Here is a 12715-nt window from a genome sequence, read left to right as displayed (position 1 = left end):
TTCCCTCCCCAACACACAGAGCCCCTCCCACACCCACCAACAATAAAAAACCCTGTTTCCAAATTAAAAACTGTGTACAATAGTCTCATTCCCTGCCTGAGTCCTGGCATTGGGTGCTGTGGGGTGGGGGCACCGAGGGTGCACAGCCTGGTGGCAGGTGGCCAGAACCTTGGCCATGGACTGTTCCCCTGTGGGTCCAGGGGCTGCAGTGAAAACTAGAGGCTCCTGCAGATGAGATGCAGCAGAGGCCCTCCTCCAAAGCCCAGGCAGGAACCTACTGTGGGGTGGTGACCAGGACCCAGGGACCCCGAGAGGCCAGGGCTGATGGCCAGATGTGGGGGGGGTATGGATGTGGGCTCCACTGGCTGATGTGGCTAGCCACCTGATGCTGGAGCAGCTCAACACAGCACTGTTCCATGGCCTCCAGCTGGGCCCAGTGCTCCCACTGCATCCAGTACCAATGCCTCCTCACAGTCTCCCAGTCTCAGTTGCAGTCTCCCAGGCAATATCCTCCACCCACCAGGCCTGCTTCTGCACCTCCCATGCCTAATTCTGTGCCTGCTCCTGTGCCACCCATTTCTCCATCACCACCAGCCACTAGACCAAGAGGGTCCAGTCCCTGGCTTGCCACTGGAGCAGTCAGCACATCCAGGTAGCTCCAGCAGTGGGTGGCAGCAACCCTGAGGTGGCATTCCTGCAGGCCCCTAAAGCCTCTCCCCCTTTTCTAGATGTTGGCCCACCAGAGACAAGAGACAGAAGCCTTTCTTGAGAATTTGCAACATTTCTGAGATAAGATTCTCTGTACCATGGGCCCTGCGCTGTCCGGCCTTAGATCAGAGGTCAGTCATGCATGGGTGCAGGGTAAGCTGTCTGGTAGGGCAGGACCTAGGTAGCCACTGGCCAAGTCCCTTGACCCCGCTTGCACTCCTGGGGCCAGTAGCCCACTGGGTGCTGGCCGTAGACAGCTTACCTTTCCCAGGATGGGCCAACCAGCCAACTGCTGCCACAGCTCCAGACCCTGCTACCCACCCTCTCTCCCTGCAGGTCAACTGCTCTGTTGTGCTGCTGCTCAGCCTACAGCATCCAGGCTCAGGGCATGTGGGGCTCCTGGACAACTGAGGCAAGGGACTGGCCATGCCCCCAACCCTCCCCACAGGGGGTGTCTCCAGGGAGACACCCTGGGGCCAGCCCCCCCATACCACCACTGTGCCCCAAGCCTAACCCTGCTGTGTGTGCCTTAGGCAGTATACAATGACCTGTTTGTGCAGGTGGAGGGGTGCCTGGGCCACTACAGCTGTTGATTCTCCTGGTGCTGTGGGCATACCTGCACTCCTGGCTTGGGACCCTGAGCTACAACAGCACAAGGGACAAGCCCAGTCTGCCCTGCAATATCCACCACCACCTGGAGGGCTACCTGTGGCAGTGCTACATGTCCCTGTCCCTCCCTGCTAAGGAAGACAACATCACTGCTGGCATCAACACCTTTCTTAGGATGTGAGAGGTCTGTGACCACCCAGCTTTGGGGACATGGGCTGCTCAATAAAGTTTTGAACTGCGTCCCACCTGTCTGCATGCTGTGGGAGAGGAGGGAGGGGAACCTGGGATTGGGGGGTGTGGACAGGCCAAGCAGGAAGTGGGGGGCTGGGACTGGGGGCAGGGGTAGAGAGAGCCCTCCCCCAGTGCAGGACTTACCACATGTCCGGGGCTGGGGAGACCGAATGCTCAGTGCAGGGCTCCCTGTCAGCAATGGCATCCAGTTGCGCCTGGGGTACTTAGCCCATGGTATGTGGTGGGTTGGCACCCAGCCAAGGCCTCCCCTCCCCCAGGGGAGGAGCTGGCAGTGCTGGTGGCCAGTGGTGACATTGGTGGCCACTCCTCACGGTGGGGCACAGGGCTGGACCGAGGGCAAGGCAGCCTCTGGGCAGTGTTCCCAGAGCTGCCAGTGGATGCAGCAGCTGGAGAAGAGAGTGGGGCAGGGTGGGGATATGTGACTAGAGGTATCAGGGCAGGGAAGGCTGCCCTCCTGGTGGCACTTTCAGGGGTGCAGCCTTGCTCCCAGGGTGCCAAAATGTGGGTCAGTTCCCACATGAAGGGCATGGTCTTTTGGGCATGACCGGACCCATAATTGAACTTGGTCACAGCCACCCGCTGTGCCTGAGAGACCTTGACCTTCACACAGCACTGCCGCACCATCCAGGAGTGGCCTCACACATACATTCCATCTGATACGGCCTCATAAATGTGGCATTCAAGTACCAGCCCTGCTCAAGCTGCCTCTACATGTTGGCTCCACCTCAGAGTGCCATGAGGTCACACCTCTTCCTGGGTCTGTTTGGGATCCCAGGTGATCTGGATAGGTGGGCACGCAGGCAGGAGCAGTGCTCAACAGGGAGGAAGTGGTAGACATGCTCCCCATGCCAGTTCTCTGGGTCACCATACAGCTATCTCTGCAATGCTAGCCCTGGACAGCTACCAGGGGCATGGCCAGGGACTGAGCACTGTGTGGCAGAGGTACTTAAACACAGTGCCTGCAAAGAGACAGAGCTGGGAGTGAGCAGCAGCAGGGAGCAGATGCTTGCCCTGCTGCCATGGACAGCAAGGCCAGCAGCCCGGGGGGAATCTCAGGGCCTGGCAAGGGACACAGCAGCCTGAAGCTCTTTGCAACATTCACCTGTGGCCAAGGAGATGCTCCAGCTAGGGGACAGGACAGGAAAGGCTGCCCGGGTACTGTCCAGGGGGGCATACTGGGCCTGCTGGACTCCTGCACAGACCAGCAGTCCTGTCCAGGCTCCTGGTGAATGTGCCCCAAGGCACAAAATGGCTGCAGGCTTTTATAGCCTGCAGCTAGGGGCTGCCAGAGAGCAATCCAGCCCTTGGGGAGGAGTGGAGGTCAGCCAGGCGCCTTGGAGTTGGGCTGTGGCTGGTGCAGACCCAGCACTAAGGTCACTGCATCACTGTGCTTTAACGTATCTACAGATGCGTCAATGCACTTTAACTAATCATGCCTAAATTTCATACCTGCTTTTGCAGGTATCAAATTTAGGTACAGTTAGCTTAAATTCACCATTTTAAGGCACATTAAGAGCATGCACATGTAGACATGAGCTCTTAATGCACCCTAAATTGGGCTAATGTGCTTTAAATGCACACATGTAAACGTGCTCTGTGTGTATTAGTCAGAAAACGCATCATTAACTATTACACTCTGCCTGCCACTTAGACTGCCTGCCACTTAAACTGTTTTCCCTCACTTGTAACTTTTCTAAAATTTAATTTCTGTTGAAATTTTCTATACAAGGAATTTTTGTGGGAAGGAGAATTTGCAGTTGAAAATACTTTCGCTTTGAAGAACACGAATATGCCCGTGATTTGGAACAGTGAGAAGAACACCAGATTGTTTAGCATTGACATTTTTTCTCTTCCTGTGCAAATCAGTTCAAATTTGACTAAATTATAAAATGTGCAGGCTTAAGTAAAGAGTGGAACCAAAAACTGGGGTAACAGACTGAAAATGGGATTGGATGAGGAGCCTAGGGAGGGAGATGGAGACTGTGAGTAGAAATAGGGAATGTGGACACAGAGGACAGTAGAAAGAGAGACATTTGGATACTGAACCAAGAAGAAGGGAACTGGGGCTGGAAATGAATAGACTGAAAAACCAAGATTAAGATTTACTGGATAATGTGGCTGGGGTTTGGACAAAAACACAAAATGGTGGAAGACTAGGACTCATTAGATGTGAATAGCACTAAGATAAGGAATCAAGGACAGAGAAGAGACAAAACTATGACAAAATTGAAGCAGTGTTTCCCAAACTTTTAATACTGGAGACATGACTTCTTTCTGGATTAAAACTGGTGGCACACTTCACTCTTACACCCAAAAAGGAGGGCAGGGTGGATGCATGAACATATATATTGAATAATATATATAGATAGATATATTCTATATATACATATACATATATACACACACACACACACACACACACACACACACACACACACACACTGTAAAACAAAGGATTACAAAAAGGAGGGCAGGGTGGGCGCATGAACATATATATTGAATAATATATATAGATAGATAGATTCTATATATACATACACACACACACACACTGTAAAACAAAGGATTACATTGATTCTCATTAATGGGGCACTGCCTCTCTTGTGCACTGAGGCAGGAATCTGTGGCAAAAATGTAATAATGTAATAAGTATACACATGACAGGCAAATTAAAATTGCAGAGACTGTGTGATTTCTAGTATTCCTTAACTTCTGAGTGCTCCATTTTGCAAATGTAGTGTCTCTTTAACATAGCATTTTTGTATAATATAGAATGAGTTTGATTCCAGAAATACTTAGGGATTGTTACCTATTTGTCCTGTACTACAGAATAATTAAGCTGTGCTGTTATGGCACAATCCTAAAAGCATCTAAGTGCAATTGCAGGTACTTTAAATCCTATTTTCAGCTGTGCAAACAGACTAGCTCATTTGAACTATATCAAAAACTAATTCTAAACACCTAGAGGATAATAAAGTGATAAGGAACAGCCTATATGGATTTTTCAAAAGCAAGTTATACCCAGACAACTTGATTTCCTTCTGTGATAAGGTGTGAATGAAGAGAGCAGTAGATACCTTTGATTTTAGCAACGGCTAAATGTTCTTACAGTAAACTAAGGAAATATGATCTAGATCAAGGGTGGACAAAATGGCAGCTAAGGCCAGTGGCTGGACTCCAGTTCCCAGCAGTCCCTGCTCACATTGCTGTGGCCCTTTCCATGGAGCCCCAAGAGCAGTGAGGCCATGACAGGGCAAGACCTTGGTTTCCATGGAGACCAGCCCCAGTAGAGGTGGGGAGGAGCTCCATGGTCAGGGCTGGGATCTTGCAGTGCTGACAGCAGGGTCTGGAACCGGGACAGAGCTGCAATCTGTTGCCTACACACTCCTGCTCAGGATGCACAGGTCGTAGATCACGGCTCTTCCCTGTTCCCAGACCACGCTGTCACTGCCACAAGATCCCAGCCCCGGAACAGCTCCCCACCCAGCTGCATGCCCTGCCAGCACTGCTGGGGCTGGTCTCCTTGGAAACGCGCACACAGCCCCACCACTGTGGGGGTCTCCATGGAAACCGACTGCCGCAACACAGGCAGAGGCTGCTGGGAAATGGAGCCCACTGAGGGCCAGATCTGCGGTTATTACATTTGTAGATGGCATAGGTTCCACTTTGGAGGAACAAGTTAGGATTCAAAATGACCTTGATAAATTAGAAAAAATGTCTGAAATAAATCAGATGAAATTCAATAAGAACAAGTGAAAACTACTGCACTTTCAATGGAACAGTCAAATGCACAAAAGCAAAATGGGAAGTGACTGGCTTGACTGCACTCCTGGTCTGCATTATAGTGCTCCACAAGCTGAATGAGTCAGCAGCATGCTATTGTTTCAAAAATTAATAGAAACTTAGGATGTATTAAAAGGAATATTGTATGCAGTCATGTTGTTTATGAGGAATTTCAAATATTCCCAATGTAGACCTTACCCGACAGACAGACATTATTTATTTGCAGAAATATTCCTTTGTTAGTTATTATTCTCTTTTACAAAATACTGGTTGATGGAGTTGGAAAATGTGGCTGTTATCTCATAGGAGATGTTAAAGGTATTGAAGCTGAAAATTGAAATGGGTGCAAGCACTTACATATATGACCCTTTAGGCCTGTTTTTAAATGTATTTCTGCAGAACCAAGGCAGTGGCAATGGGAAAGCTTTCTCTGAATTTCCTTGTTCTTGGAGAATTAGAGCATTTCTGTTAATTTTTTTAAAGCATAGATTACAAAAAGATAAACTCGTTAGATTAAACTAACTACATCATAATCACAGCCAGAATTCTTTATGAGAAGTCTGAAGCCATGTGATTTGGTGCTCTCCCAATTGAGGAATAAACTTTTGGGTTGCGAAAAATCACTCCTCCTACAGAGATTTAATGCAGCAGTGCTTGCAGGAAATGGCCTCTTTTAATGTAATGTTTACACATCTTTGCCAGCAGCAATTCAGTTTTAAATATAATAGTGTCCTCAGTACAGCATGGTCTGATTTTGTCCCTGGACACTTGCAGACTTTACCGAGCATCTTCATGAGAGAGTAAACAGCTATCTGGAGCTGGAGCTAGAACTAAATTTTAACTATTAATAGTATTTTTTATGATATGTGGTTGTTGAAACCTTGAATGTAGGAACAATAGCTATAACACCTCAAAGGTTAGTTTAGAGAAATATACCAAGTCTAATCTCCCATTTCCTCTATGTGCTCCATAAAGCCACCTGGCACTATTAATGATAAGATTCTCTTAATGCTGATATACAGATGTATGCTAAAACAAAGCATGTCCAAGGCCCCAAACATGCATTCAGGAGCAGCTCAAGCATTCAGGCCTGCATCTGCCCCCTCTCGCCTGCTCTTCACACCTTCTCCAGACCAGGCCAATTCCTGTCTGAGCAAAGCATGGCAAGCAGCAGTTCCTTCTGTCTGGGAAGGGACTGGAGCAGTGGGGTAACCCCCAAACCTAGGTCACCAGTCTGGGGAGCAAGTAGCAGCTGCTCCTCTATCTGTTCCCATCACCACGTGCAGCACATGTCCCAGACTGGCTTGGGGGATGCTCCATGTATGATGTGGTGCCCAGACCAGCCAGACTGAGCAACACCTAAAGCATGGATCTTGGACTGGGTGGAGCAGATGCTGGATGTATGTCCTGGGCCCTGAGCATGAGGCTAGTCTGTCACCATGCAACATATAGATCAACTCAGACCCTGGAGCAGCATGGGGGTTGGATGATGAGGCTCTGAAAGCTGGATCTGACCCACAGACCATATCTTTGACACCCCTGAAATAAAGGTAAACATCAATGTTGCCCACGAGTCTACAACTCTTACCTGTTCTTACTTCACTGCAGAACTGCTTTGCAGGATCTTTCTCAGCACACCTTATATCCAGCTCCCTGGTTGGGTTTTTAAGAAAAAAGTAATCGTCTTCATAAGCTGTAGTGTTTCAACCATTTTTAATAAGCAGAAGCCTTCATTTTTCAGTCCTGAGAGATTTTACATTTTCTACATGGTTTGGCACTCAGTTCCTATTTTAAATGCATTGCAACTTCAAAAAAAGTATTTTTCTTTTCTCTTCCTTCATTTGCTCCCCTTAAAAATATATCTGTTCAGCTTTAAAGTTTGCTCCACCCTACCCCTAAATGTTCTGTTTTAGCTTATCATAGTAGAACAGAGTTGCTGTCCACCCCCCCCAGCTATTCTTCCAGCACTAATCCCAACCACATTATCACTATTTCTGAGTACCTTTACCCATCATCAACAGCCAACTGTCCTGCCAATAAAAGAGAGAATTTGTTTAATATTCAACATAGTTAAGGTATTTTACATAAAAATATATGCCCATACTCTAGATGATAAATGTCAAAATAACCTATAAGAATGGGGAAGTGAGAATGATTTATTGCTAGATCTGTCAATAAAATGGGATTTTCAATTTTAAAGCTCCTGTTACGCAGCTTTATTGCCTTTACATACACACATACACGTATATAAACAAGTGTACCAATTCACCACTTTTCTTATTTATCAGAAAACAATTTTCTGCATAAAGGCAAGGAAAAAAAGAAGTTCATTACTTTTGTATCCTTTGAACACCAGATACTGAAATACACTCAATCTGATGGTATTTTCAGTATTAGCCTCCCAACCTGATTGCTAAATTACACAGGAGGAAAGTCATGTACTGACCATCTAATTCTATATGCAGCTCTGGAGGTGTTGTTTATATGTCAGTTATGATAGCCCACAATGACTTCAGCTAGAGCGCAATGCCATAGAACAACACTCTTTAATATTATGTATAATATGTAACAGCATATTGTATCTGACTTCTGTTTCATCTAGTGTCTTCATATTCTCTTTTGGCTTCGTTAGCAAATGGGACAATAGAGCTTGTATTACATCTGCATTGCATTGTAACACACCCCTGTGCTGGTGTAGATATAAACTTGCTCTTTTTTTCAAGGAGTCTTTCCATGGCCAAGAGAATACAGTGATTTTAATGTAAATGAGTTCCAGGTTTAAGTCTTTTTCTTCATTTCTGACCTGCCAAATCTCCTTGAATTGACTGTACAGCAGTATTCTCCTAGGTATAAACAGCACCATTTTTCCCCCACATTAGGCTGACTAACATGTAAAATGCACATCGCCTGATGTTCAGTGTTACAAGGAAGTCAGCCTGAAAGAGCTATTGGGTGGCAGTTGCCATTGTGTCATTAAATGTGTATATGAGGTAAGCAAGCATTTTCAAATCAGCCATAATGCTGTTTTCCATTTAATCTGCAGAGCATCACAGAATCAATGCACCATGCTTTTTAACATGCAGTGTAAACTCAATTAGCTGGATCTCATTTGCCCAGCTTTTATGACACCATGATTTAATCACATTTACTCCAGATATAAAATAAATCAGAACCTGTCCCTTAACATTAAGACTAAAAAAGAATATTTTTTTTCCTATTAGGAAAATGTCCTTATCTAAAGCACTGTTGTGATTAAAGACAATTTTGTTCAAAATAAGCTGCCCAAAGAAAAAGGATGGATACAAATATATGTAGAGAAAGGCAGCAAAACTGGCCTACAAGGTTTTTTGAGTCTGTCATAAGGAAAGAGGCCTACCATGCCTGAAAGAGACAAGTGGGTCATGAGAAGCTTCTCCTGACCTACTCTCCATTGTATCCCTTTTTCTAGACTGTTTACCATGGCAGCAGATAAGCAATAACCTTGGTTGTAGGAAAAGAATACCGCTTCTAGATACCCTGCTACATTCTGGTTATCTCTTGTTGTTTCCTCTTCCCCAAACCGGTTTCCAAAAGATGCCTCTTGCCAGTTACCTTTGCTGTAAAAGAGCCTAGTGACACATGCCTCTTCATACAGATTTATTTCCAAGTGGTTCTTTTTTTATGTAACCCTAAGGACACTAGCACTATATTTCGGCTCAGAGCTGGGCTTACAAGTGGGCATTGCGGGCAATCACCCATGGCTCTGTGGTCAGGGGGCACCAAACACACTTGTGCACACACATATGTAAGCAGCCCATGCACACAGCAACACATTCCCCCTGCCCCAGCTGATCCCCACGTTGGAGGAGCAATGCCCAATCCAGCTTGAGCCCCCATCTCCAGCCATGGCTCAGGAGAAGCCAAGCCAGCCCCAGGCACATGTGGGTGGGGCAGTGCCTGCTCCAGTCCACCCCTTGCTCCCTCAAAGCAGGGCAAAAGGGGTGAACACAGATGAGAGAGGCAAAGGATTGGCACCTTTTCATTTTCCCATTTAAACAGAAAAGGTTTCTAGGGCCTTTATTATAGGAAGAGTAAATTCATGTATATTCCTAGAAATAAATATAGGATAAAAGCAGGAGAGGTGATGTAAAGAATCATGAACACCACATACAAATCACTTGGGGATACATTTCCCTGAGAAGTGGCTGGAAAGCACTTGCCCATGTTTTGCAGTCAGGTCCATTCCAATAAGCAAAACATGCTCTTCAGAAGTAATTTTGTGGACCTCCAGAAGACCTCTAGCAGAAATTACTGATGTCTAGAGATGAAGCAGGCTCTATCATAAGCAGGAAAGCACCTTAGTTTTGTCAAGCTAGGTGGATAATTTTGACCAAGGGGCTGCAAGGAACATTGTACCCAGAAAGCACATCACTGTAAAAGTATGAAGTTGGGAGCTTTGGTAGATATTTGCTAGTTAAAGGCCATCATTTTCTGTGCTCTCATTGTACCAAGTTTTCTGACAGCTGAATTCAGACAGTCTCATTCATCAAGTTTAGGATTTAGATTGCAACTACATCTTTCACATATTCCACACCTGTTCTGAACTTCAGCAAAAATCTCAAGTATTGCTAGAATGTGGGCCAAAGCGCTGATTTAAATGCAAGAAATGATTCTTTAGGTAAGCTAACAAATTGTTAGCATCTGAAGAGGCTGCACTGTTTTTGCATAACCACATTTTCAGTTTACTGGCAAATACTAGCTATAATCTCCCACAAAGGGGCATAGACCAGAATGACTCAGGCATTTTACTGATCCAGACAGACAACTCAAAGTTGCAATCTGCATTTTCAGTCTATATAAACTGACAGTGATTATGTCTCTTCAAAACCTCAGTGCTTTAGGGAAAGTTAAGTAAACATTCATAAAGTATAATTATTACTTAAACAACACAACCACAGAAGTCTCCGCATTCAAACATGTGAATCAAGCATTTTTATTCAGGTAGCTTCTCATTAGAAGCTTTAAAGAAAGCAATCACAATAAGTGTTCATGTTCAGATGATGTTAGTATATCCTTTGAAAACATGTTTCAGCTGAACTGCCATATAATGTACATTTTTTCCATCCAAAGTTAACTACATTTTCCTTTTTCCTCTAGTCTCTGCAGCTATAAAGATCACAGACCAACTGGAATCATCAGGTGATGACATTTTAACCACAGCCAGCACTTACATTCACACAGAAACATTGCCTTTCTTTACTGGTTCAAGAGACGCATCCGCCTCCCTGCCTGAAGACATTGTTATTGGCACAGCTCCCTCTGAGCAAATAGTGCTGTTACCAGTAGTCACCAGTTCATCCCATAGCCGCTCGGTTACTATAGACCAGCCCTTCAGAGTAACGGCCCCCTCTGTGCCAACAGCTGACATCTCTACTGGCTTTGAAACAGAAGTCCAGGATATTGCCACAGAACTGGATAGGATGGATGCTATGGGCACATCAACACCGGAGGAGGTGGAATATGATAGTGGATACATTTCAGTATCAAAACCTCAGCCTGAGGAAATCACTCCAGCTCCAACACTGAAGTATGTAACCACTAGCTCCATGACAACTGCAATCAAAGGCAAAGAACTTGTGGTTTTCTTCAGTCTGAGGGTAACCAACATGCACTTTTCTGATGACCTCTTCAACAGAAGTTCTCCAGAATACAAAGCACTAGAACAACAGTTCATTCAGCTGGTGGGTAAAAATCAGATTGGTTGGTGAAATATGGTATTCAAACACAGTAGTAAGAAAGTAGTAAGAAAAAGATTGTTCCTGTTAGCTCGTATTATTATTGTTCCTCTAGTTAGAAAAACAATGTATGGAGACAGGCCTCTACTACTGCTATAATCAAGAGCTTTCTGGTAACTGATCTTTTTTTCCATTTGAAAGTGTCACCTAACTAGGAGCCAAAAAGCACAATGACACGAATAACAGAATATGGCCCTGTCTTCCCATTAAAGACAGTGTAATTTTTAACACTGCTGTTTATTTTTTCTAGCTTGAGATGCTATCAGCATATCAGGTTGCAGTTGTCTATGAAGGGAAGAACATGTAGCAAAAGATGTAAGAAAAGTTTACCCATGAAAGAAAATATATACACTTGGCACATATTTGTATTTGGATGCTTCTTTACTTCAGTGGCCATCACTGGTTTATGACATACAGTACTGAAACAGTTATAAGAAAATGATTGACAGGATCTTTATTCTGGATTTATTATAAATCCTTTCACAATGCAACATGGCTTCTCAAAGGAAATATGATTAGATTTTTCCCATGCGTACCGAGGTCAGTTGGTCAACTCAAATGGCATGCTCATTCTGTCCTGCTTCAAGTGAACTATAGAAAGTAATTTGAGTTGGCTTCCTAGCGAGGAGTTTTTTCCCCCTTCAGAACCAATAGAAACTTCAAACACTATACATTTCATTACAAGGAAAACATTTGCCCATCTCTACTTATTGAGAAAAATCAAATTGAAGAGACTAATCAAGGCAAATAGAAAACTGAACTTGGTCGTAGAGTTGGGCACTACTATTAAAGCCAGATAAGTAAGCGGGCGATTTATGTACTTGATAATGAAAAGTGAATATAAGTGAAATTAATGGTAGCTAGGCATTGATAAGGGAATTAAAATAAAACAACTTCCTGTTTTGCAGCTGCTTCCATATCTTCAAGCCAACCTTACAGGATTTAAGCAATTGGAAATACTTAACTTCAGAAATGGAAGTGTGATTGTCAACAGCAAAATGAAGTTTGCCAGGTCTGTACCATATAATATCACAGAAGCTGTGCACTGTGTTTTGGAAGATTTTTGTGATGCTGCGGCCCAGCGCCTCAATTTGGAAATTGACAGCTATTCCCTTGATATTGAGCCAGGTAAGATTTCGTTACTGAAAATGCAAAAACAAACATTTACAGTTGACCTTTCATGATATTGATAGTTTTACCCAACATGACTGAAAGAAGAAATGTCTACTTTACAAGGACAGTAATAGTATTTGCCTCCTTGGAGATGATGATAAAAAAAGAAATAAGGAAGCAGTGCTGCATGTAATGTGTTTGGTGGGTTTTAGTGCAGTTCTCAGTGGACAGGCTTCTACATTAGAAGAGCCAGCAGGACTAAACACACTGTTTAATATGTATGGAGAGACGAAAGACTGAATGGATGAGGAATGAATAGTCATATATTCCCTTCCTAGAAGTACTCCCTACAGATGAGGATTTAAGTGTGTTGGCAGGGAAGCATGGAAAAAAGCATGTCACTTCTTGATTGATCAAGAATAAAAAGAACTAAGTGACATACAGAAATAATTGTGAGAAAAAAAACCTGAGAGCAA

The 12715-nt window shown here is 44.5% G+C and overlaps 1 protein-coding gene across 1 annotated transcript in view; it reads left to right on the top strand.

Moving 5' to 3' along the window:
* IMPG1 (interphotoreceptor matrix proteoglycan 1) overlaps window positions 1–12715 on the top strand; it is a 124328-nt gene that overhangs the window by 105054 nt on the left and 6559 nt on the right. Inside the window, exons 12-13 of the mRNA XM_059723456.1 lie at window positions 10489–11072; window positions 12035–12254. Of these exons, the coding sequence (XP_059579439.1) occupies window positions 10489–11072; window positions 12035–12254 (804 nt within the window). The remainder of the gene's footprint in view (window positions 1–10488; window positions 11073–12034; window positions 12255–12715) is intronic.

Source organism: Alligator mississippiensis, chromosome 1 (assembly GCF_030867095.1).
Source record: "Alligator mississippiensis isolate rAllMis1 chromosome 1, rAllMis1, whole genome shotgun sequence".
NCBI classification, from domain to species: Eukaryota; Metazoa; Chordata; order Crocodylia; family Alligatoridae; genus Alligator; species Alligator mississippiensis.
This window is presented reverse-complemented; position numbering and strand designations above follow the sequence as displayed.